Genomic DNA, 24,352 nt, shown 5'->3' on the forward strand with positions numbered 1-24,352 from the left:
TCTACATCCGAGGCCCATGACTCGTTGTTGGGTGGAAACCCCTGCGCAGCTGGCAGTACTGGCTGGAGCTTCGGGCCTCAGCGAGGAGAGACCTGAAGGCTCCTCCATCCGTCCCCACACTAAAGACAGTCTTAGGCAGCCCCCTCGGGTTTGATCTTATGGCCGTTTACTGATGGTCTCCCGTGTATCAGCACTTGGGCTACAAAGACAGATGGGCCTTCGTCCTTGCCCACTGAACTCGAAGTCTGGAGAGCAAGGCAGGTAATTACTTACTATGATAAAGAGCTCGGAAACTCCGCGGAGAGGCCATGCCCAGCCTGTGGCGCTCGGGGAAGACTGCGGCAGGAGGTGGCTCTGAGCTGTGCCCGCAAGGATGAGGAGGACTTCGTCTAGCCACGTGGTATCAGGGAGGGTGGGGAGAGGCATTTCTGGCGGAGAGGACAGCACCTGCAAAGGCGCCAAGTTCAAAAACACTGCACTCTGCACAGAGGACCACTGGCATGTTGGTGGCCTGTCCAGTGCGTGCTGAGAATTGAGGCTGGATGAGTAGGGAGGGCAGATCTTAGAGGTCAAGTGCAGCAGGGCCTCTGGGGGCAAAGAACCACCATCTTGAAAAGAAGCGCATCCTCCTATCTTTAACCTCCCAGAGAATCCTCTGCTTTTTTCTTTATAACTTTTAAAAATTTTTTCAATTACAGTTGACATTCAATATTATATTAGTTTCAGATGTACAGCATAGCAGTTAGGCATTTACATAACTTATAAAATGCTGCCTCTACTTTTTCTTGATTCGCGTCAGCCCGTTTCTGCCCTTCATCCAATGATCAGTTTCCCTTCTTCCTGTTTGGGGCTCAGCTGGAGGGCTGTCAAGAGAAAGGAGGCTCCTGTCCCAGTTTCAAGAGGCCAGAACCTCATTTCCTCCCCATCTCAATACAAAGGGGAGCAGGTGGTGGAGGGTGAGCCCTTTAGAGGCCAGAGGTGCTCCTCAGCAGGCGTAGCCGTCAGGAGCTAGCACCTGGCCTCAGTAGGCTTTCAGCTCGCGGCATCTGTCTGTGGCCTTGTAAACTTGGCCTAGAGCTCAGGACCTCCAGTTCTTCTCAGACCCTTTCAGAAAGAGACATGCTTAGAAAGAACTAAGGGGAGGAGGGGAGGTGTGGGCTGGGGGGAGGGATGTGGGAATTGACAGACGTCACTGGCCAGCGTCCTCTCTCCAGGGGCCAGGAGCCTTGTTCTGAGGGGCTGATCTCATTGACCACTGACCACTCCTGCTGCTCTGGTCGGGAGGCGGGGGTGGGGGCTGGGGGGCAGGAATCAGGCCTCTTGGGCACAGATTCTGTCTCTGGCCCACCTTCCCCATCCAGCAGGCAGGTGCAGCTGCTCTGCACACCACTCCATGCCCAGCCTCTGCCATCTCTCTCCATGGAGGCAAACTGGTGGCCACATCTGTGTGAACACGTAGAGGAAACCCATCAGGCTGGCTAACCTTCTGGGCGTAGCTGGAAGACAGGGACCCAGATTGATGAGTGTGGGAAACCAGCTCTGCTTGCAGTAACTACTGTTCAGTGGCCTGCCACTCTCAGCCCATTCCCATCAGTGGGCACCACACGGCTCCCAGGCTACTCTTCATTTTCTTGTTCCATAAAAGTTTGATTAAAGTCCATTCAGCTCTTTCTAGGACTTCCAGAAGAGGCCTTCCACAGAGGGAATTTGCAGGTGTCAGGTTTTTAGCTCATCCAACTTGAAAGCTCCCTACCCTGTCACTCAGAAAGGGAGGGAGTGTTCGCGGGTGTCCCTGTTCGTTCCCAGCACTGGCGCACAGTAGGCACAGAGGAAGTGTGAGGAAGGAAGGAACCGAGTGGAGGCAAGGCCCTGCGCTGAGCTTGGCCACACTATTCAGGGAGCCCACGGTTCTGCCTCATGCAGCTGGGAAAAGGTTGTCTGGGCCTCTCTCCTATTGGGAGGAGACAATGGTTAGACTGGCCATGGTAGCCTTCTGGACCAGGGAGGGGCTGGAAGGCCAGCATGCCCGCTGAGGGCAGGGAGCACAGCTTCTTAGAACTTCGATTCAACCTCCCTTTCCTCTTCTGGGCAGTGCAACTCCCAGAATTAAATGAGGTCATAGTGTGTTATGGGAAGTTGCTGGTCCACCCTGGCCTCTGCATCCAGAATGCACCTTAGAACTTGCCAAGGAAAGTATCTCATGTCAACACTAAATCAATTTCCCATTTTTCAAAGACAAAAAAAAATGCTTTTGCTACAGGGAAGGAGACAGTAGGCTTGACCCTTGTGGCCGCCGCTGCTCCTGGAGCTAATAGCTGGACTCCTTGGCCATGGCTGCCTTCAGCGGCCCTTAGCTTTGGCTTAGTGTTCCCAAGAGAAAAGCACAGCCCACAGCTCTTGGGGCTAAAGCGGTCTGCACCCAGCCCTCAGGAAGTCCTTGGTGTGTACATTTTTAATTCTTCATCCAGTCTTTTTTGAGCACTTAATGTATGTCTGGTATTGTATGAGGGACCATGAATTCAAAGGTAGTGCAGAGGAAATCAGATTCAGAAATGAAGCCATGTTTCTTCCCTCAAAGAAGTCCAGAAAGGGAGCAGGCACAAGTCTGTCCAGCAGAGGGGACGTGTGGTCAGTGTTCAGAAGCCACCTGAGGTCTGGAGCATCTGGGAGCCCTGACTCACCTGCTCACTCACCTGACACACACCACGTTCGGGACCACTCATCAGACACGGGGCCCAAAGACGCATGAAACTTAGTGTGAGGCCTTCTGGAACTCACAGCCACGGATAAGTCCTACATGGAGAGGCGTGGGCACTGCAAGGGCTCGGGAGGAGTGGCCACTGCCAGCTGGGGGACAACGGCAGTCTGGGGGAGAGGTGGTACTTGACTTGGCCCTTAAAGATAAGTGGACCTTAGATGTGAGGCAGTGGGCAAGCGCAGAGCAGGCGGAGCCTCCACAGAGCGTCCCCCTACAGGCAGACGGGCAGGCAGGCACACAGTGGCGCTCAGTCGGCTCTAGTGAGGTCCTGGGGTGCAGGAAGAGGTCCTTCCTGGTCGGGCTATGGCAGGGACCTGACTAGAGGGCCCTTAAATCTCAAGCTAAGGAGTCTTGACTACTTGGAGGCTCTTGGAACTGCTTGGTTTGGACAAGTATGGATTTAACCAGAACTCAGTGAATCGGAGCTTAATGGAATAGTAATAGCAGCAGCACGGAGGCAGGCGGAAAGGGACGATATACAAAGCAAGAAGCCCAGGCAGGAAATACAGCCATGGTGAGAGGTGGCCAGGGCCGGGGCCACAGACAGCGTGGGAGAGGACAGGAGGCCCGGGTCTGGGAGCCTCTGAGCACCTGGCTGTGGCAGCTCCCGTAGGGCCCTGTCCTGCCCCTGGGGGCGAGCTCCATGGAAGGAGCCGATGGTGCCCCCGGCACGGAGCCCAGCAGTGCGCTCCAGGGCCAGCAGGCCTCAGGCCTCAGGCCAGGCGGGGAGGCCCTCGGCGCAGCCGAGTTCTTGGGAAGCAGTAGGGCGGCCCCTGGTCCTCCCCAGGCAGCCCTTTCGGCGCACGGGGTGAAGCTGTGCTGGTGCTGAGGCTCCGAGTTGACCCTGAGCCCTGCGGGTTCTCGGTCCCCCTGCCGTGGGAGTTGGCGCTGAGCCGCCCGAGGGGCAGTGTGGACAGGCAGCTGCCCTGGGGGCTGGGAGGTAGGCGGGCGGAGTTAACCAGGAGCTCTGGGGAGCAGCAGGCTGGGCCGAGCGCAAGCCTGAGGGAGAACGGCTGTGCTGCCAGGGAGGGGACGGCCCCATCCCACAGCTGTGACCCTGGCTGCCCGGAGGGCCAGCTCTACCCAGCAGCGAGAAGGGCCTGGGGAGGGAGGACGCAAAGAATGAGGGGGCGGGCCTCCTGTTTCGGCTTTTAGCCTAGAGCTCCCCCAGTTGCTCCAGTCACCTGCCTGGCTCAGAGGACCAGGCCAGCAACGCATTCCCTGCATCTCCTGCTTTGTGCTTCCAGGTGAGGGCTCGGAGTACGGGGCAGGCGGGGAAGATGCCCTCAGCAGGATCCAGCGGCTGATGGCCGAGGGGGGCATGACAGCCGTGGTGCAGCGGGAGCAGAGCACCACCATGGCCTCCATGGGCGGCTTCGGCAACAACATCATCGTCAGCCACCGCATCCACCGCGGCTCCCAGACGGGCGCCGAGCCCGGCGCCGCCCGCCCCTCCTCGCCCCAGCCCTCCACCTCTCGGGGCCTGCTCCTGGAACCCGGGCAGCTGGCAGAGCGAGGCCTGAGCCCGCGGACAGCCTCCTGGGACCAGCCTGGGACCCCCGGGCGGGAGTCCCCCCAGCCTGCCCTGCTCTCTTCCTCCCCTGCCCCTCCTCCCGGCCCCCTTCCTGGCACTGAGGGACCAGCCCTGCACTGCGACCTGACCAATAGCAACCACCTTCCTGACAGTGGTGGCGGCGGCAGGGGGGATGCCGCACCCCCCAGCGGGGAGCCACGGAACAGGTAGAGACACACGTGCGCACTGGTGCCTCCCTCAGACCGCTGAGCAGAAGTCGGACCTCACAGCTGCCTGGGGGCTGTACACGCAGAAGAGCTGCGGGCTGCATCGGGACAGGAGCGAGAGGGTGGGGGTCAAGAGGAAGTCAGAGTCAGTGGGTGTGAGGCCTCGGGACTAGAACCTTCCAGGATCTGGAGCCAGGGAGCCACACTGCTGTGCTGGGTGTAAATGGTGGAGGAAGTGGGTATTCCTGCTATGAACCCCGCTTTCTTCTAGAAACAGGGCTCAAGGGACTCAGCCCTGGGCAGAGAGCCCCAGAAAGGTGAGCAGTCTTTCAGATCTGGGCCAGTCTTGGACAGTGTCCACCTGTTTTGTGGGTCAAGCCACCTCGACCCACAGAGCAAGAGAAGCAGCCCGACCCCCCGAAACCATCTCTCACTCGGAGCCTTCCAAGCTTCAGCCTCTCTTTCATCCTCCTGCCGAGACCACTGTCAGGGGTCAGGCCAGGCTCCCACATTCCTGAGGACAGGGACTTCCTGCACTTGCTACTGGGGACAGCCGTGGAGTGAAGGGGGAAGCTTGCTTGCCTAGTAGAGGATGGGGTCAAGGGATGGTGGGCAGGCCCTCACTCAGGAGTGGGGGGTGTAGGCAGGCCAGCCCCCAGCGCTTGTTCACCAGGCTCCTCCCTCCCCACCCCCCAAGGCCCTCAGAGCAGCACCTGTGGGTGTCAGTATTACCTGAGCCTAGGCCAGAGCCAGCCCACGGCTGGGGGAGGGGACGAGACTCCAGGTCAGAATGTGAGGTCTTGGTCTGTGATTTAAGGTGTTGCATGTGGAATCTTGAACTGTACGTGTAGTTTCTAGTGGAAAAATCAAGGCTCTGATTATTTTGTTTTTAGTATGAAAATGTGATTTTTTGTTTGTAACTCATCATAGAAACATTGTGGTGGGAGGAGAGGGGATAGTCTGACTGCTAATGAGGGAAACACCAAAGATCTACATCATTAAAATGATGACATGCCCCTCACCAGGCTCCTCTTGTTTTTGTGGAGGATCTTAAAGAGGGTGATGAAGGGGAGGCAAAAGGGCGTCTTTGAACTGGGCTGGGCCAGGTTCTCCCAGGCACCGTTCTTGGTGCCTCGGTCCTAAGTGTCTGATGCCTCAGCAGAAGACAATCAGGTAAGGGCTGCGCTTACCCCTGCTTTATAGCCCACTTCCATGTTTCACCGCCTCTGCTTCCTGTGAGCCTGCTAAGGATCGGGGTACCTTGAACAGTGACAGGTGGGGAGGTGAGAATGACAGAAGGTCACTCGATTTGCTTCCTATCCAGTTCTAGGAAACCACACACAATGGGTGTCAGGCGGGCCAGGCAGGGAGCTTGGTCTTACCTGTAGGCCTCCCTCAAAGATGCCATTTGCTGACCCTTCGGGTCTCTACTTGGTGTCCTCAGTACAGTGAGTGAAGAACTTGCTCTATTCGTGGGCCTTGGCCACTTCAAGTTTCAAGACAGTTAGAAAGTGGCAGAAGGGTGCCCTGACTGGTGTGGCTCAGTGGGTTGGGTGTTGTCCTTACAAACCAAAAGGTCACTGGTTCGACCCCGGTCAGGGCATATGCCTGGGTTTCGGGCCAGGTCCCCAGTTGAAGGTGTGTGGGAGGAAGCCAATGGTGGTTTCTCTCTCACATAGATGTTTCTCTCCCTCTCTCTGTCCTTCCCTCGCCACCCCCCCTAAAAATAAGTAAAACCTTAAAAGAAAAAAGTGGCAGAAGGGTGTCTGTCCCAAACCTTAGAGGTATACAGGTAACTCAGAGCCACCCCAGGGCTTTTGCCAGCAACAAGTGCTTCATGAGTATCTTGTGTGCCCAGCTCTGTCCCAGGCACCATGGGTCATGCATCGTTCTAGGTTCTACCCCAACAGAGACAAAACAAAGATGAAGTGGGCAAGTAATACAAAACAGTTTGAAGAGTTACATAGTTAAGAACACTAGAATTTTCTAAAAAGTTACATATAATAGTGGACTCTGGGCTAAAAGACATCAGCTAGCTGTGTGACCTGGGGCAAGCCACTTGCCTTTTCTCTGCTTCACTTCCCTCCCTTGCAATAGGATGCTGGGCCGGTCCTATGCAACCTCTGTTACTTCCAGCTCTATAATTCCAGTCATCTGCGCTCACAGAGCGCCGGTTAGGGGAGGTGTCCTTGAAGAGGTAGGATTTGAGCTATGTATTGACAAGTGGAAGGAGGAGGGGCCCCACTGTAATCAAGGAAGCATTTCTTGGTCTGACAGTGGGGACTATAAATGTATTGTGAACCATGTGCCCAGGACTCCAAAGAGTAATTTCTCAGTCCTCATCATGGAAACCCTGTGAGGTAGGCACTGGTATTACTAGTGGAGCCATGGTTTGAATCCAGGTGGACTCTGACTTGCACTGTTATTTTGGAAAAAGGGATATTCAGACTTGTGGTTGAGGCGATACAAATTTGGGCCTGCCTGGCCCCACCTCTGCACTTCCTGGCCAAGGATGAGCCCAGCCGTACCTGTTGGAGGCCCCATCAACACCTTCCTGTCACACCACCAACCTCTTTGCTTAGAAAGCCCTTGCGCGGTGGATAGAGCCTCCCCAGAGGTCATAAAGCCTTCTTGGGGCCCCTTGTATATCGTAACAAGGGCTCAGCAGGACAGAGCTTGGCAAGCCCATTTGGAGATGAGCTAGATCCAGAGAAGTTCTATGGGCCCAAGTTGTGGACCCAATTGGACCAAAGGCAGAGAGAGCAAAGCCTAAACCAAGTCTGGTCTCCAGGTCAGCTCTACACGTTTCCACTGTGGGTTCTGGGGTAGGGGAGGCCAGCGGCCGCGCCAGATAATGGATTTCAGAGAAACTGGAGCAACCTTGCCTGACAGTGGAAGAATTCAAGCCGTAGTTGGAGACATTTCCGGTTTCTGCGGCCTCCAGTTCTTGGCCTTGCTTGTCTCCCCATCTGACTTGCATCAGACCTCCCCACATTCTGCCCCTGCACACACACACCCGGCAGGACTGACATCAAATTGTCATATGAACCAACTAAACCTTGTTCTTCATCTGTGAAGTCGGCGCAAGAACAGTAGTACTTCTCTCATGTAAAGGGTAATGGCTTCTCCAGCCCTCGCCCTCCTGAGCACTGGGGACCGACCTCCACACCAAGAGCCCCGCAGCGCTGGCTCTTGCCCGCGTTCCAGCCCCTTCTCTGGCAGCTCCTGCCGCGTCCCCTCCACTTCGTACCCGCCTCCACCACCTCCCACCCCACGCACAGCCCTCCACCCGTCCCTTAGGTGAGGGCGAAGGAAAGGTGGGACTTGAGTTGTTATTCCAAAAGAAGGAACCATGAATCTTAAGGTTAACCAGGTGTTTGGGTGACAGGCCTCGGGGCCCCGGGCGTGGGGAGCGAACCGACCCTGGCCGGCCCCAGGAACATCCGTCTCAGAGGGAGGCAGAAAGCGCTGGTTCCTGGTCTCGCGAAGCGGAGCACACAAGGTCAGGGCTGAGGCGGAGCTCTCCGAGGTGCTGAAGCCACCCGGATCTTGGTCCCGCGGGCGCCCGGGCCCTCCAGCTCCTCTCAGGCAAGGCTGCAAGTCCCCAGGCTCCGACCAGTGCGGTTCCAGGAGACCCCAAGAGACCAGTGGCTCGCCCTCTGGGGTCTTGTTCGGGGCTCCGCCCAGGTGACCTTGAGCTTGCCCTCAAAGAAATCGGTGAACTCGCCCTTAAGGGCTCAGCTGGATGGGCTGCGTATCCCTTCCCGGGCCTGGAGAAAGGGTGCGCACCCCTTCCCCAGCCTGGAGCGCGGGAGCAGGGAGCCGGGCGGGGTGGGGGGTGGCGGCGGGCGGGGGTTGTGTGCGATGGGCGGGCTCCTGCCTCCCAGGCGGACCTTCGCTGCTCTTCTCGCCCCAGCTCCCAGCCAAGCCCCGACGGCGCCCCTCCTCTCTAGCTTCGCAGGGGCCCACACGCAGCCCCGGGGTTGGAAACTGCCGGCCCTCGGCCCCGACGGAGCCGTGGCGGCGGAGCCCATCGCACCCATTCATAACCTGTTGGGGTCAAACGCTCGTGCCTATGAGGTCCAAGTGCGCACGGGGCCACGTAGGGAGTGAGATCCAGGCTGGGCGCAAGACAATCTCCTAGTCCCCGGTGCCTGGTCAGAGCGGAGGCGGGAAGAGCAGCCAGACAGGGCTGCCAGCTCTCAAACCCCCCCCACCAAGCCCGCGAGGGGGCGCCGCGTCCCCATGACAACGCGCCACCCCACCCCACCCCCAGCCTCCCGGAGGTCCGAGCCCCAAGCTAAGCAGCTCTTTCAACCGTGGGTGGTACCCCCACAGTGCCCTAGCGGGGAGCTGCCGGCCGGCTCCAGTGAGGGGCGCGCGTAGCTGGGGTCCCCGACGCCCTGGTGGTGCCCCCCGCGCGTCCTCGTTGGGTGGCCGGCCCCGGGCGGGCGGTGCGGCCCCACCAGGATTGGCTGCTACCCCGTGACATCACGCGGCTTGGGGAAAAGTGCGAGCGTGAGCGCAAGTCGGAGCCACAGCGCAGGGAGCTGCGGGCGGAGCAGGGGCCGCCCCTCAGCACCGCGTCCCCGCCCCCGGCCCGCGGCCCGGCTGCCCGCCCCGCCCGCTGGCCCGCGGGGCCGCCCTCCTAGCCCGCCGTCTGTCAGGTGCGAGTGGAGTGGGGCGGAGGTGTGTGGTAAGTGACTTCCGCGGCGGCGCGGGGGCGGGGGTACTCGGTTGGGGGAGAAGGATGCGGGGCTCCCGGACCCTCTGAGGCTCCTCGGAGGCTGGTCCGACTGAGACGGAGCCCCAGGCTGCTTCGGGGCGAGCGCAGTGCTGGGAGCCGCAGAGAGGACCGCTGGAAGGAAGGTTCCTCCAGGTGCGCCTCTGGAAGTCGGTAGGGTGTGCCGCTCTCAGCCCGCAAGGAGGCCGGGGGCAGCCGTCGGGGGCGGGACCCCGCACTCCAGCCCTCCCACTGGCGGCTCTGCCGGGCGCCGGGCGCTGGAGCCCCAAAGAGCCTTCCCCGCCTATCTCCCCGTCCCCCGTCCCTGCCAGCCCACTCCTGGCCCCGGAGTCCTCCAGCTGGCGACCTTGGACCCCGACGGAAAGCACCCCTGCCCTTTCTTGGCGCCCCTCCCCCATTCCAAGACTCCCCCTCCCCGCTGTTGCCCAGGTGCAGAATCGGAGATCCAGCTTTAAACCCGGACGCCCGTGGCTGGAGTGTCAGGAACAGTGTCTGCGCCAAATCCCCCGTGCCCTCCTATCCCCTGAATTCCTGAGTCTTCTCTCCCACTCCAAGGGCCACAGCGTTCCCGAAGCCCTAGAGTAAAAGCCTGAGAACCCCCCACCCCTCACTGTGTCCAGAGCACGCGCTCTTGTTTGATCCTGGAAAGGGGGATGGGGGATCTCGAGGACCCGGCAGAAAAAAAACCACACACACACAAAAAAAAAAAACCGTTGCCCACGCCCAGAGGCTGCAGGAACTGCAAGCTCAGGGCTTGGGTGAGGGTGGGGCACTGGAGAGACAGGGCCCCATGGACCACCGGGACAACGTGGAGGAGCCTCCAGATGGGCCCAGTAATAAGTCCCAACCGGACCCTAGAGGCCCAACCAATCCCTGGGCTTGAGAAACCGGGTGTCCCCTTCTAGACGCTGGGGCCACACGGTGCTTCCCCAGCGGGGGACAGGGCTAGGAGTGTGGGAGAAGAATCTTCACTGTCCATCTTCTGAGCCTCCTGGTTATGAGGGTGCTGCCCGCACTCTCTCACCGGCGCCCTTTGGCGATAACACGCAGCGGGCACTGTGAGCCGAGCCTGGTGCTCCGCAAGACCGACTAGGGGACTCCAGCAGCAGCCCCTCGACAGAAGTCAGTTCAAGGCTGCGACTCTCCACCGCAGCATTGGGGGCACTACACCACCGCGCACTCAGCTAACACGATGCCGCAAGTTCAGGGGGCCGTCGCACACTTCAGTGTAGTCTGGCCTTTCCTCTTGCCCCGGACTCTTTCCCACCCCACGGGCAGGGCGCAATCCAGACGCCGGCTCTTGGCCCGACTTGATCGGCGCTCAGACAGCCAAGATCTGGGTTGAATCTCCCCGCAGAGCTTTTGGAATGTGGCGGGTCACTTACTGTCGGCCCTGCGTTTGTTCGTGTACGCAAGCCCACAGGCACAGGCACACCCGAGCCGTGTGCAGCCCCCAGGCCACAGCACTCCAGGCACGCACACGCATGCACACGCACGTGTCCACAGGGAACGGGCATGCTCACGCACACACGGGGCGCTCTGGTATCCAGGCGTGGCTGAGCGCGCGCACACACACGCACATGCAGACAGCTACTAGCTTCTACTCGCGCTCCCCAGTAATCACACACAAACACGCACTCGCCTTCCCGTCCACGCGTTCCTCGCCAGGTGCCGGGTGGAATCTGGGTGTCCTTATTTTCCTACCACTGAACCCTGCGCGGCGCCGAGGGCAGCTCCCGGGCGGGACCGAGAGAGGGGATTCCTGCCTGGGGCCTCCTCTGTGTTCGCGGTCTTGTTGGAGTTGGGGGCGGTGGCCAAGATTGGGGGCCAGCTCTAGGTCCCGAGCAGGCACCCAGGGACCGACATTGCCATCTAGCGGTGCATACAGTCCTGGGCGGGGCTGCTCGCTTCACCAGATCCCAGGCCACCTGGATCCCAAAGAAAAGCGCCAAGGAGAGTTACGGCCAAGGTGTCTGCGGAAGACTCTGAGGGGTCCAGAAAGGCAGCTGCGGTGGAGGGCCGGCAGTCACTTCATCACGCCCTGCCTACAGCTGGCAGCTTCCCCAAGCGAGCCCAGAGCGAGACTAAAGCACCGGCCACCTCACTGGAGACAAGATGTCCCCAATGGAGACTAGAGATCTGTTATGGGAAAGTTAAGTGAGGGAGGGGGCGGAGCATGGGTGGGGACCCTACCCAAGACTCCCCCGATCCATCGCTTCTTATGTGGTTAAGCTGGGGAGAGCAGAGGCAGGAAATCAGCTGTGAGGCAGAAGCACCTCGGGGTTGAGAAGGTGGCTCCTGGGTTCTAATGCCATCCAACCCACCCCCCGACCCCCATCCACCCTGTCCCTACTTACACACTGAGTGCCTTTGGGCAGGTTAACTAACTGACATCATCTGTAAGAAGATCGACCTTTAAGATGAGGATACTAATATTACCTGCCTTTTCAGGCTGCCTTAAGGATTAAACCGGAGAATCTATACAAAAAGCTCAGAGGGATTCCTGACTCATTGTTAACACTCAATAAACAAGAGTGATTATGTTTTTCCTCTTTGGCACCTCCAACCCCCTTCTGATCTCGCTGGCTGGGCCCAGGCCCTGAGAGGCTGCTGGGAGGGTCTCCTTGGGGCTGGCTGACAGACTGCTTCTCCTGCCCACCTTGCACCTGTCTGCATGTGTCTGGGGAGGGCAGCCTCTCCAACCTGGTGCATCCGCCCTCCCAGCTCAGAGGGTGACAGCTGAGGTCTTATTTCAGAGGCTCTCACAGGTGAAGGGCACCTGGGCAAGGGGCATTATCTGGCCTTTGTTCTTGACTCACTTGTGACCTTGGGGGGTGACACCACCCATCTCTGAGCTTATAGTGAACGGAGAATTTGGGCAGATGACTTCAACCTACCAGGCCAGGAGGCTGGGTCTGTGTCTGTGATGGGGGTGGCGGGGGGGGGGGGGGCTGAGGCCAGGCTTGGAGGGTCACCCGGAGACTTGGCTCCAGCCTCCAGTAGAGTTCAGTTGCTGATCCCCATAGCTGCTCTCGCTGCTCGGGAGGGAGGTTGTTCCAGGAAGAGTCCTCTCTATCTTGCTAATGAGAGAGGTTCTGGAAGGTGAGGTGGCTTGTCCAAGGCTATGCAGCCAGATCCCTGCTGGCCTTGGAGCCCAGCTCCAGGGTGAGGGCTCTTCCCTCCCTGTTGCCTCTCCCTCTCCGTTTCTCTCTCACACAGACGCACGGAACTGGGGGTACGACAGTGGCTGGCGGGGCTGTGATGGGGCCCTTGTGTGTGTGTAATGGTGCCTGTGTTGGCGGGTGTCCAGGCACAGTGCACTGGGCGTGGGCCTCCCTCACATGTTTGGGAGAGGAAGAGGAGGAGGGGAGGTGAGGAGGAGCATGTGGAACGGAAGCCAGGGGTGCCCTCAGGGGCAGGCTCTCCTGCAGCAGCCCCTTTCTTCCCTCTGGGATACTGTCGCCCTTTGGGGCTGGACCTGGGGTGTCTTTCCTCAGTTGAAGAGCCCTGTGGGCTTCTGATGGCTCCTGAGTCTCAGCCCCTGGGTGCTGACAGACCCCAGGAGCCCTGCACCTCACCCCATGCCCTGCGGCGGGGCTGAGGGCTCTAGGAGAGGCAGTGTACCTCCCTAAGCCTCTCTGCATAGCACTCCCCTCCCCCTCAAGGCTCACAGCTCCACGCCACCGCCTCTGGCCCTGGGAGGCCTTCTCCCCGGGTAGGCTCACTGGCTCCTGGGACTCTTTGGTCCTCCATCTGCCAGAACTCTTAGCTCTGGGACAACATGACATCAAGGAGCTGTGGGATCTTGGTCCGGTTAACACCTCTGTGTCTCCATTTCCTTGTCTATAAGCAGTGAAAAACAACGGTGCCTACTTCATAGGTTTGTTGTGTGGATAAAATGAGTTAATACTTACAAAAAGTGTTGAAAGTGTCTGGCACTTGGTGGGATGAATGTTAGCTGCTAATATATACTCTTTTTTTGTCCCCAGTGCTTGCTATAGGGATTGGAGAGCAGGTCCCTGGTAATGTTTGCTTAAGAAATGACCAGCCCTGGCTGGTGTGGCTCAGTGGATTGAGCACCGGCCTGAGAACCAAAGGGTCTTCAGTTCGATTCCCAGTCAGGGCACATGCCTGGGTTGAAGGTCAGGTCCCTAGTTGGGGGCACACAAGAGGCAACCACACATTGATGTTTCTCTCCTTCTCTTTCTCCCTCCCTTCCCCTCCCTCTAAAAATAAATAAATAAAATCTTGAAAGAAAAACAAAAGAGAGAGAAATGACAAGGGCTGAATGAACAGCGCTGACCAGAGTCCCATGCTGACATCTGGGGACACTTGTCCCCTCCCCACTCCCTTTTCTGGGTCCCACCCACACTGGCCCTCTGTCCTTGCCTCACACATGCCTCAGGGCCTTTGCTCCTGCCATTGCCCTTGATTAGGCCACCTGCTGAAGCTCTTCATGGGGCTCCCTGTGTCACCATCCAGCTCGCCTCCTCGGAGAGGCCTTCACTTGTCAAGCAGCAGGGGCCACTGCTGCCTGTCCTCTGATTCACTCTGCCCATCACCATCACCCTGCCTTGTTTCCTCTCTAGCGCTTTTCTGTTGTTGCTCCTTCGTTTGTATGTCTCCCCTGATTGGATCGTAAACTCTGTGTGTGTGGAGTGGGGGGGTTGTGTGTGTTGCACCCACTCCTGTAACCACAGCCCCCAGAGCTCACTTGATAAATGATGCACGAACAAACGAGGAGGAGATGGGACGGAGTGGTCTGAGGGTGGGGTTCCTCTGCCCCCTTGACTCCAGTTTACCCAACATTACCCCTCTAATCCCCTCCAGCAGTTCACCTCTTCTCTCTCCCTCTCCTTCTCCAGACACTGCCCGCCCAGCACTGCTAACCAAAATGGCAAACTTCACACCGATTAATGGCAGTGCGGGCAACCAGTCTGTGCGTCTGGTCACATCAACCCATAACCGCTACGAGACAGTGGAGATGGTATTCATCGCCACGGTGACAGGCTCGCTGAGCCTGGTGACTGTGGTGGGCAACATCCTGGTGATGCTGTCCATCAAGGTCAACAGGCAGCTGCAGACAGTCAACAACTACTTCCTCTTCAGCCTGGCGTGTGCGGACCTCATCATTGGCGCTTTCTCCATGAACCTCTACACCGTGTACATCATCAAGGGCTACTGGCCTCTGGGCGCCGTGGTCTGTGATCTGTGGCTGGCCCTGGACTATGTGGTGAGCAACGCCTCTGTCATGAATCTGCTCATTATCAGCTTTGACCGCTACTTCTGCGTCACCAAGCCCCTCACCTACCCGGCCCGGCGCACCACCAAGATGGCGGGCCTCATGATCGCTGCTGCCTGGGTCCTGTCCTTTGTGCTCTGGGCACCTGCCATCTTGTTCTGGCAGTTTGTGGTGGGCGAGCGAACAGTGCCAGACAACCAGTGCTTCATCCAGTTTCTGTCCAACCCGGCGGTGACCTTTGGCACTGCCATCGCTGCCTTCTACCTGCCCGTGGTCATCATGACTGTGCTCTACATTCACATTTCCCTGGCCAGCCGCAGCCGAGTTCACAAGCACCGGCCCGAAGGCCCGAAGGAGAAGAAGGCCAAGACGCTGGCCTTCCTCAAGAGCCCCCTGATGAAGCAGAGCATCAAGAAGGCCCCACCGGGAGAAGCTGCGCAACAGCAGCTGCGCAACGGGCAGCTGGAGGAGGCCCCGCCCCCGGTCCTGCCGCCCCCGCCCCGCCCAGTGGCGGACAAGGACACTTCCAATGAGTCCAGCTCAGGCAGCGCCACCCAGAACACCAAGGAACGCCCACCCACAGAGCTGTCAACCACAGAGACCACCACACCCGCCACACCCGCCCATCGCCTGCAGCCTCGGGCTCTCAACCCAGCCTCCAAATGGTCCAAGATCCAGATCGTGACGAAGCACACAGGCAACGAGTGTGTGACAGCCATCGAGATTGTGCCTGCCACGCCAGCTGGCATGCGTCCGGCAGCCAACGTGGCCCGCAAATTTGCCAGCATTGCCCGCAACCAGGTGCGCAAGAAGCGGCAGATGGCAGCCCGGGAGCGCAAGGTGACAAGGACCATCTTTGCCATTCTGTTGGCCTTCATCCTCACCTGGACGCCATACAACGTCATGGTCCTGGTGAACACCTTCTGCCAGAACTGCATCCCTGAAACAGTGTGGTCCATTGGCTACTGGCTCTGCTACGTCAACAGCACCATCAACCCTGCCTGCTATGCCCTCTGCAATGCCACCTTTAAAAAGACCTTCAAGCACCTGCTGCTGTGCCAGTATCGGAACATCGGCACTGCCAGGTAGGCAGGCAGGGGTGCCATAGGAGGTGCTGGTGGTTGCGTGTGTGTGCTGGGGGACCACATGGCTCAGTTGCTGTAGGGCCAAGATTTGAAGGCGCCTCTCAGTGTTCATGATCGCTGACAGGGAGAACTGAGGTCCCGACAGCCTGTGAGGCTCCAGAAGAGGCTCTGGCTGGATTCAGAGGAAAGACTGGCTCTCTACTCAGGCTGAGGAGGGTCAGCCACAGGAAGTGTCTGAATCAGGCCTGCTTGGCCCATCTCTACTGCCCTGCCGCAGGGAGCTGGGGTGGGGGGCACTGACCTATGTGGGCCCCTGCCCCACTACGGCCAACCAGCATGGCTGAAAGAATGGACATCTGGAGGAGGGCAGAAGCCCAGGACCTCCTTGGGGTGAGCAGAGGTCAATGCTTGGGAAAGGAGGCTCAGGGAGGGAAGAGTAGGGTCCCCCATTCTGTTGTAATTGGTGCTTTCTGCCCCCCCTGCACCCTGCATGTAAGCTCAGCCCCCTCCTCTCAAATACCACACCAGGGGTAGAAATCTCTCCTTGCTGCAACTACTTAGCCAGGCACCTGTTGGATGGGTGGGTGGGCTGGGCTTCGGGGCACCCCCTCCTTCCGCAGCACAGCCCTGGTAACGGTCATGATAGGCTGGTGGGAGGGCGTCTCACTCAGGAACTGAGGTCCGGCTTCCGGTGGCCCCAGCCTGAGCGGAGAGCATCTGCCTGGTTCTGAAGAGCCCTCCCCTCCCCAAGGAGGGCTTGTGTGGGGTCTTGCATAGTGAAGGTGGGGCTGTGATGGGCAGTGGCCTCTGCAGTGTGCGGGAGGCCTGAGTCACCAGACAGAATAGGGGTGAACTTGACCCACACAGACTTCCGTGCCAGTGGGGGGAGGGGTTGTTAAAGCTGGCAAGCACCCAGTCTTTCCTCCCCATGGATAGAGCCTTCCTGATTGGCAGTGGGCTGGACCAAAGGACCTTTGCCTGGAGTGTCAGCTCTAGTGAGTCTTGTGAGTCCCCAGCCATAGTGTCGCCCCCAGAAACAAGGACTGAAAGGCTCAGGGGACTTGGTGGGGCATCCTTTCATGGGACAGTAGAGGGCTTTGAAAGAAACTTTCATAACTGCTGCTTTTCCTGGGGGGCACCAAGCCCCCAAGAAAGCCATCTTTTCCTCCAGCCTTCTCTTCCCTCCACCATCTCCCACTCCCAACAAATTACCACAGCAAACTCCCCAGGAAGGAGCTTTTATATATTAAAAGGAAGAAAGAAAAAACCTTTTATTGGGAGAAAATGAATTTATTTGTTTCTTAGCAATGGCATCATTGTGGGTAAGGACAAAAGGGGCACGGGAATGAAATCCCTTGGGGGACACTCAAGCTGCCCAGCACCCCTCGTCCCTCCCCACTTGGGGCACTTGGGGTTGGGGTGGGAAGGCAAGGGGAACAGGCAGGGCACGATTGATAAAGCTGATAAAGCTGAAGTACAAAAGGCACTGGTGGGTTATATCTTGGGCCTGTGGGAGAGCAAGGATGTGGGCCAGGGGCTCTTTGGCATTCAGGCCTGGCCGCTTAGTCCTTTCCTTTCCCTTTCTTGGCTGTAAAACAAAAAGAAACACCGTCAGGAGAGTTCATTCAGGTGACCCAGTCAAGATCCCTCTACACATCAGGGGAAGAACTTCTGCCCCCTAGTGGTTGCCAACCAGCGGACCAGAAAGCGGGAGGGATGGGGCAGCCATTATGCGGCGGGCCCTTTCACTCTCCCGCAACTGAAACTAGCACTGGGGAGTAGATCATCTTCCAGTGTCGGGTCCCAGTCCTGGTCCCGACAACCTCGGACAACGGCGCCCGCCTCCTCATCTAACGGTGGGCGGATTCACCTTTGCCCTGCTGGCCTCTGGGCTGCGGGGAGTCAGGAATAAGGTAAGGGATAGAGGAAGTAGGAACAGTGTAGTCCTTCCATACTGCAAAGGGCAGAGCTGACCAAACGCTCCAGCGGGCTGGACAGGTGACAAAGCCAACCCCTCCCAGGACTCTCCCAGGACCCTAAGCCAAATGCTCCAAAAGAGCAGGGTGAATGTCCTTACAGGGGCCAGAGGGTTTACTGTCTCCTGAGCACCTTCTGTGGGTCCGTGCCCCCCTAAGTCGTCTCTGCAGACAGGTAAACAGTGCAGAGAATGTCAAGAAACCACTCACCAGGGCCCCAAACCGCAGGCTTAACCATCCCGCTCACGGGTGGGGGCAACCCCTGCCACGACCCTGCCCCTCTCCCATGGCTGACCTTTGGCCTTGGCTTTGGTCTTGGGGGTGCAGGGTTTGGTGACGCGGATGGTCTCCTGGCACTGGGCATTGTACCGCGCCTTCTTCAGGGTGCCTTGGCGGGTTTTGGTGCCAGAGCCCCCATCACAGGAGCCCCAGCTCTCAAACTTGTACTTGCAGTCGGCTGGCGGGAGAGAGGCCGGGGTCAGAACTGGGCGGCCCGCGCCTCCCTCCACTGGTCTGCCCTGGTTTCAGTGAGGCGATACCCCCTTCCCTGTTCTCCACCTGTGCCCCACCTCACCTCCAAACTCCTTCTTCCAGTTGCATGGCACCCTGCACCGGATGCGCTGAGTCTGGGCCCCGCAGGTACCTTCACGGAAACCCGCGCCACAGTCCTTGTTGCTGGGGGTGCAGGGCCCCCAGGTCCACTCTGCGCACTCGCTCCCCGGGCCGCCCTTTTTCACTTTGTCTAAAACGCATGGGGAACAGAGCTCGGACCGGGGACCCCTAGAGACTCGCACGGGGGCCCCTCCCTGGGGTCCTGGCCTCGGAACCCAGGCGGTTGACCCCGGGCTGCCGGCCTCACTCGCCCGTCTCCAGCCCTCCTTCAATCCCCGAAACCTCACATTACCTTTCTTTTTGGCCGCCGCGGAGGTGAGTGCCAGCAGGGTAAGGAGGGCGAGGAGGAGGAAGGCTCGGTGCTGCATCCTGGGGAGAGAGCAAGGGTCAGGGTTCCCCGCCCGTCCCCTTCCCGACCGGGGCAGCCGCGTGCACGCAGCTCTCCCCAGCTTTCCCGTTTTCCAGGCCCAAAGGCTCGGGCTGCTCACGCGGCACGGGTAAACTTGAGGGGCCGACTCCTGGCCGCTGGCCGGGGCGCACGGCCGGGAGGCGGCCCCCCGGGGGATGCTCGGAGCCCGGGACGCGGCTCAGACCCCCACCCTGCCTCCAGCCCCTAGGTGCACAGCGGCCCCTCCAGCCCCGCGCACTCACTCACTTGCTGCCAGGGCTGCTTCGCTCCCTCCCGCGCCGGCCCCGTCCTGTCCCGCTCCGGCCGCTGCGGCCCCTTTTGTCTCCAGAACCGGTCTGAGCCGGTCACATGGGCCCCCGCCCCCCCACCACTGAGGAAGGGCCCGCCCCGCCCCCTCCCCTTAAACCCGCGCCGCCCCCCGACCCCGGCGTCCCCGCCTCCACTCCCGCCTTGCGTTCCTGGCGCCTCCACCCCTGCTTCCCGCCGCCTGTCCCCGTACCTCGCCGGTGTCCTCAGCTCTCAGACGCCTGGCTCTCCTGGCCCCCCATCCTCTGCGCCCAGGGTCTCCCAGCCCTCGGCCTCCGTCCTGCCCTGATCCCCCCGTCCCCGGCTCCAGCTTTCCACCCTCGCCCTCGGTCCCCTCCCAGGGGCCGTCCCCACTCCCAAAGGACGCGAGTCTCCCTTCTCGGCGGCAAAGGCTTCGATGGAGACCAGGAGGGAGCACGGAGTCCCGGTGTGTCACTGGGCCCGATGCGGGCCTCGCGTTTCAGCCTGCGTGCGGCTCCGTCCCCCGAGCCCCCGGTGCCCTCCCAGGACCCCCAGGGCCCCCCTTGCTGCTGGAAAGGCGTTCTCCCTCGTCATACAGCTTCGCAAAGTGTGCAGGGACGTGCTTTGCTCGGTTGGGAGCCTGGGACAGGAACCCCAGAGAAAGCATGTGGGACCGGGGGTGGGGGTGCTGCGCCTTTGCTGGAGCGCAGGTTTGCAGGGGTGGGGGAGCTGGAGAAGGAACCCGCAGGCCTGCATTTAGTAAGACGTGGAGCTGACAAGAGCCGTCTGAGAAGTTCCAGACCCGGCCTCAGCACACACTCACCCTTTTGACCCCAGGAGGCTGGGGAGCACTTCACTCATCCACCTCCACAGCGGAAGCACTGAGGCCTGGGGGAGGGGCTTGCCCAAGGCCACAGGGCAAACGGCCCGTGAGTCCAGCCCCTCCACCCCGCCCCACTTCTCTTTCGCTTTCATTGTTAACGTCCCTGCGGGAATCAGGAATCGGGAGGAACTCTGCGCCCCCCACCCCCACCCCAGCTCGGCAGCCTGGCCGAGGGCAGGCCCTGGGACCCCAGCCCCGAATGAGAACCAGGACCCCCCCAGAAAAGTGTCTGGGTCCACGGTGTCCAGTCCCACCACTCTGAAGATAACCCAGCAGACCCAGCTGTTTCTGTTAAGACCTCTCCCTCAAAAAAAGAAACGCAGAAAGGAAAAAAAAATCCACTTTACTGAATCACGCAGCTGTAAACAAGTCACTGTGAGAATCCCACCTCAACCCCCAGACCACACAGTCCTCGATGAAATGACCGGGGAGGGTCGGTGGGTAGGTGCCAAGCAGGGCAGCAGGCAGGCAAATGCAGCAGGTTTCTGGGAGGAAGCCCTGGGCAGGGTGGGATCAGGGCAGCAGTGAGGAATCAACTCCCAGGAGCCGCGGCAGCAGCCTGGAAGGACCGGGTGACATAGGAAGGGCTCCTGATAGGGCTTCCAGCCCCTCTGCCACCCGCCTCTGGCTCCTAAACTCTTGGAGGGCACCCACTTAGAGTGAGGGCCGCCCTGCAGTGGTGCAGCCCCGGCCGCCAAAGGCCTGCCCAGTCCAGTCCAGTTCCTGCTCCCCTGTGGGCCTCCAGGTCAGGCCGGGGCTCGGGGGGGGGACAGGTGAGATGCCCCAGCTCCTCAGAGTCCAGCCCCGGGTTCGGGCGGCTCCTCAGGGGACAGCACGGGGCTCCTTCCCTGGAGCATGGGTCACCCCGTGGCTGTCCTACTGGAATGTGGCAGTGAGGTGGGCGAGGACGGGGCTCCTGCTCTGAGCGGGTCCTGCCCCTCCTCCGCGTCGGCCTCAGCTACACAGCTGTCTCCTGGTCCTCCCGCTGGATCATCTGGTAGTGCTGTCGGTTCTCCAGGTAGGCGGCCAGCTCCGTGTCCTGAGCCTTCTCTGCCCGCTGCCGGGGAGTGTCGCCCTGGAGGGAGGAGCCGTGATCAGGCTTAGGAGAGGGCAGGCCTCTTCCCTCCGGCTGTGGGTGGGGGAGGGAAGGCATGCGGCGGCTGAGCCAGCCCCAGCCCTGCTGGCTCGGGTTTCTTTTCTTTCTTGTTTTGAGAGCACACGTATTAAAGCTGGGACAGTGAAACAGGAAGGGCTTAGGGTAGCAGCAGCAACGGGAGAGAGCCTGGGCGGGGCTGCTCTGGCTCTCCAGGAATGCTATAGGGAAGAAGCGAGCCAAGGAGGGGCTGCTGTCAGCTCACTGGAAAGTCGGGGAAAAGGGGGCCTTGGAGCAGGTTCAGGGGCTTAGCCCGGGACGAGCTGCCGCTGCCTGCTGCTCCCCTGGTTGCAAGTCTCGTGAGGTCCCTTAGAGTTTAGGAGACGCACACCTGCAGGGGAAGAATAGGGGGAAGGAAATGGTGCTCCGGGGAAGGGAAAGGTGCTCCCGGGAAGGAAAGCACACTGGCTCAGGTTCCGTAAGGTTGAGGAAGAGCTTCAATTCCCCAGAGGTGGCCGTCTCCGGAGGCTCCCCTCTCACGAGGGCTCAGGCCTGGGAGAGAGAGCATCGGACGTGCCTGTGTGGCCTCCCTGCCCACCTGTCAGCCTGCTCACCTGTGGGTCCGTCTTCATGAGCGAGGCCCCTGCCTCCACGATGTAGTGGCAGATGGTGCGCTGGCCCAGGGCAGCTGCCTGGTGCAGACACGTCTCCCCGCTGGGGGAACAGGGGCTGGCTGTGGACCCCATCCAGTCCTCTGGGCCCTCCCAGCCATCTCCCAAGGGCCATCAGGAAGGGCAGGAAGTTTGGGGCCCTGGGGCATGGGGGGGTGGCACAGAGGATAACAGATGTGGCCAGGAAGGGTTCATGGGCTCCCACCCGACAAAATGAGAGGGGCTGGATAGACACTGGGCGGCTCCGAGGGTAACCAGGGTCCTGCACTGCCAGACACTCACTTTTCCTCTACAGCATCCAGGATCTCTTGAGGAGCTGGAGGACAGGGGAGGGGCAGGTGAGCGAGGCCTGGCAGCCTCTCCTCCTTGCACCTTGGCCCAGCCCAGGGGCCCCAGGGGTGCAGCTTACCGTGGTCCAGCAGGTAGCGGACCACTTCCTTGCTGCCAGTGCTGACCGCATGGTGCAGAAGCGTGCGGCTCTGATGGTCCCGGTGCATGAGGTCACCCCCGGCTCGGTGCAGCTCCTGGAGCTGAGGGCAGGAGCAGGGCTGGGCTCCTCTGGCCACCCTTCCCAGCCCCAGAAGTATCCCCCAAATCACACGTGGGCCACAGGCCTGACACCAGCATGCCTGCACACGTCACTCCCTAGGGGCTGCTGTGGGCTTTCTGGGGTGTCAGGGGAGCGACAATGGGCTCATCTCAGCCTAAGTGCGCACAGGCCCATAGGAGCACTGACGCCGCCGCCCTGGGGCCTGCGGTTCCTCTAAGACTCACTCCTTCCTGAGCACCAGAGCTGGGCGCACTGAGCTAGGAAGCCCCATACAGGGGCATGGATCGTGGGCTGGATGGGGCAAGGCGGAATGGGACAATCGCCAAGGAAACCCTACTGAGGGCAAGAGGACAGCAGATGACTGAACCTGAATGGGCAGCTCTGGGCTCACCGGATGCACCGCTGCCCACGGGGGTGGGGGGTGGGGTGCCAAGGGAGAGAAGCTGGAGCCAGGGCGCTGGTACCTTACAGAAGTCGTTCCTCTTGGCAGCCTCAACCAGCTCTTCACCTGCCAGAACAGCTGCCCGTTACCCTCCAGGGCTGGAGGCCCGGGCTTGTGTTGGTGCGTGAACATACGGGTGACGTGCAGACAAGGGGGTGGCCGGGCCTGTGTGCTGGGGGCTGGGCTCATAGGGGCCGCGACCGTGTGCATCGTGATAGTTATGGCCGCATGAGGCGGTGTGCGGGCCCCCCTCCCCACCAGCCTCACCCCTATGACCTGGGACAGACCTCACCTTTAGGGGGCACTGCATCCCCTGGCAGTGACCTAAAAATAGAGCGGGATGAGATGTGACGTGGCCGCCGCACAGGCCAGCTGGTCACCCTCCCAGCCCCAGAGAGGGGCGCCCTTCATTCTTTCAATGGTTTATTGAGTGCCTGCTGCAGACCAGGTGCTATTCTAGGCACTGGGGATGCAGCAGCGACCACAGTGACGGAGAACTGGCTCTCAGGGAGCTCACACTCTAGCCAGGAACACGACCAAGTAAACGAATAAATAAAGTCTTTTGAGAGCAGGAAGTGCTATGAAGAATACAAGATGGGGAAGTGTAACTCAACGGCGACCTCGGGCCAGACCGGGTTCCCCAGGAGACTCCCCCAGAGGGTGGCAATGAGGGGGCGGCTCTGCGAGGCGCGGGGCGTGTGAGGAACGAGGCCGCGAGGGCGAAAGCAGAGCAGGCGCGCCCGGAGCCTCCGAGAGCCGAGAGGCGGGCACGGCTGGGCTGTGGGGACGGAGGGGAGGGGCAGGCTCAGGCTGTGCGATGAAGTGGCCTGATGCGACCGCAGGGCACTGGCAGAGGCCCTGGGCTGGGCAGCAGCATCCGCAGCCTGTAGGGGTGGTGCGGTCAGGCGCTGGGGGGAGGGACAGGACCTGCTGAAGGGCTGGATCTGGGAGGGGGAGCTGGTGGGGACCACCAAGGCCGGCCGCTGGAGTGCTAGGCTGGGTGCTGGTTTGTAGGTGGGACGCACAGCCAGGGCCCTGGAGGAGCCCTGGGACTCACCGGGGTGTGGGTGAGCACGGGGAGGTAGGGAGAGGAGAAGTGGGGGTTGGGAGGTCAGGACGGGCTGATGCCCCCAGCAGCTCTGGGTCCAGGATGTAAATCTCGTCCTGGGCGATCTCAGTCACGTAGTTGAGGTGTTCCTGTGGGTAGGGAGGCCAGGGCCAAGTGTCAGGGCAGCCGATGAGGGGGTGAAGGGGCCTCAACACTAGCAGACTTGGAGAAGCCTCTGCTGTGAACACTGGCAAGAGGAAGCCAGGCAAGTGACCCTGCCAGCCCTGCTCGCCACACAAGCCCTCTGTGTACTGGGCCCACCAGCTTGCCAGCCCCTTCCCACGTATACACGTTCACCAAGGAGCCCGGGCCCTGGCCAGAGGTGCTTCTCCTCTGTCTTCCTGGGCAGCCCTGCACTGCGAGGCCCTCTCACCCCTCCAGCAGCAAGCTTTCCTGGCACACAGCTCCCTTCCCCTGCTGGCACCGCCCCTGCGCACTAGTCCAAGGGAGGGCCGTGCCGTCCAAGGACAGGTGATGTGAACGCGCTACGGAACACGAGGATGGGGTGAGCTGCCTGTGGAGGGGCGGGCTAACGGAGAGGAGAGGCGGGGTGTCCTGGGAGCAGCTGTGGATGGAGCAGGACGGAGAGAGCTCACCTGGGCCCGGTCAATCCTGTAGAAGCGACTGGCAGTGGTGGCTGTAGGGGAGACACTGAGTTGGCTGAGGATACAGGAGGCCCTTGTCCAGGCCCAGGTCTCCTGCTGCCCCAACCCAGGACTCCCCAGGGAGGAGGCAGGACATGGCTTAGGGCTGCCAGGAGCTTGCCCTTGAG

The 24,352-nt window shown here is 60.4% G+C and overlaps 4 protein-coding genes across 16 annotated transcripts in view; 2 read left to right on the forward strand and 2 right to left on the reverse strand.

Annotated features, from left to right (window-relative positions):
* AMBRA1 (autophagy and beclin 1 regulator 1) overlaps positions 1-5,519 on the forward strand; it is a 170,488-nt gene extending 164,969 nt beyond the window's left edge. For all 5 annotated transcript variants that reach the window (XM_090261914.1, XM_090261923.1, XM_090261929.1 and 2 more), the window contains one exon: positions 4,006-5,519. In XM_090261914.1, coding sequence (XP_090118040.1) covers positions 4,006-4,502 — 497 coding nt within the window. In that variant the 3' untranslated portion in view covers positions 4,503-5,519. The remainder of the gene's footprint in view (positions 1-4,005) is intronic.
* Positions 5,520-9,134: 3,615 nt separating this feature from the next.
* Positions 9,135-17,040, forward strand: CHRM4 (cholinergic receptor muscarinic 4). Its single transcript, XM_090262035.1, has 2 exons — positions 9,135-9,194; positions 14,108-17,040. The coding sequence occupies exon 2, from the start codon at positions 14,137-14,139 to the stop codon at positions 15,571-15,573; it is 1,437 nt and encodes a 478-aa protein (XP_090118161.1). The 5' UTR covers positions 9,135-9,194; positions 14,108-14,136; the 3' UTR covers positions 15,574-17,040.
* MDK (midkine) lies at positions 16,822-18,919 on the reverse strand. 2 transcript variants are annotated; one of them, XM_090262047.1, is made up of 5 exons: positions 18,813-18,919; positions 18,450-18,526; positions 18,120-18,287; positions 17,841-18,002; positions 16,822-17,157 (listed from the first exon to the last, which is right to left on the reverse strand). In XM_090262047.1, the coding sequence occupies exons 2-5, from the start codon at positions 18,523-18,525 to the stop codon at positions 17,132-17,134; spliced, it is 432 nt and encodes a 143-aa protein (XP_090118173.1). In that variant the 5' UTR covers position 18,526; positions 18,813-18,919; the 3' UTR covers positions 16,822-17,131. The 2 variants fall into 2 exon arrangements, with proteins under 2 accessions (XP_090118173.1, XP_090118181.1); XM_090262055.1 differs by having other exon boundaries at positions 18,809-18,919.
* A 1,124-nt stretch (positions 18,920-20,043) lies between these two features.
* The window catches only part of DGKZ (diacylglycerol kinase zeta), a 42,573-nt gene continuing 38,264 nt past the window's right edge, over positions 20,044-24,352 (reverse strand). For all 8 annotated transcript variants that reach the window (XM_090261994.1, XM_090262006.1, XM_090262002.1 and 5 more), the window contains 8 exons: positions 24,177-24,217; positions 23,530-23,669; positions 22,765-22,796; positions 22,495-22,538; positions 21,890-22,010; positions 21,763-21,796; positions 21,424-21,523; positions 20,044-20,791 (listed from right to left, as the gene is read on the reverse strand). In XM_090261994.1, the coding sequence (XP_090118120.1) occupies positions 20,675-20,791; positions 21,424-21,523; positions 21,763-21,796; positions 21,890-22,010; positions 22,495-22,538; positions 22,765-22,796; positions 23,530-23,669; positions 24,177-24,217 (629 nt within the window). In that variant the 3' untranslated portion in view covers positions 20,044-20,674. The remainder of the gene's footprint in view (positions 20,792-21,423; positions 21,524-21,762; positions 21,797-21,889; positions 22,011-22,494; positions 22,539-22,764; positions 22,797-23,529; positions 23,670-24,176; positions 24,218-24,352) is intronic.

Source organism: Furipterus horrens, unplaced genomic scaffold, assembly GCF_987537825.1.
Source record: "Furipterus horrens unplaced genomic scaffold, mFurHor1.1.pri manual_scaffold_2, whole genome shotgun sequence".
Taxonomy (NCBI): domain Eukaryota; kingdom Metazoa; phylum Chordata; class Mammalia; order Chiroptera; family Furipteridae; genus Furipterus; species Furipterus horrens.

What these genes read in the sequence shown, in the direction of transcription:
- CHRM4 (XM_090262035.1), top strand. Translation starts at nt 14,137, where the DNA reads ATGGCAAACTTCACACCGATTAATGGCAGTGCGGGCAACCAGTCTGTG.
- MDK (XM_090262047.1), bottom strand. Translation starts at nt 18,525, where the DNA reads ATGCAGCACCGAGCCTTCCTCCTCCTCGCCCTCCTTACCCTGCTGGCA. An exon ending in CTGGAAGAAGGAGTTTGGAG is followed by an intron (nt 18,003 to 18,119) that starts GTGAGGTGGGGC and finishes CTCTCCCGCCAG; the next exon opens with CCGACTGCAAGTACAAGTTT. An exon ending in GACCAAAGCCAAGGCCAAAG is followed by an intron (nt 17,158 to 17,840) that starts GTCAGCCATGGG and finishes TTTGTTTTACAG; the next exon opens with CCAAGAAAGGGAAAGGAAAG.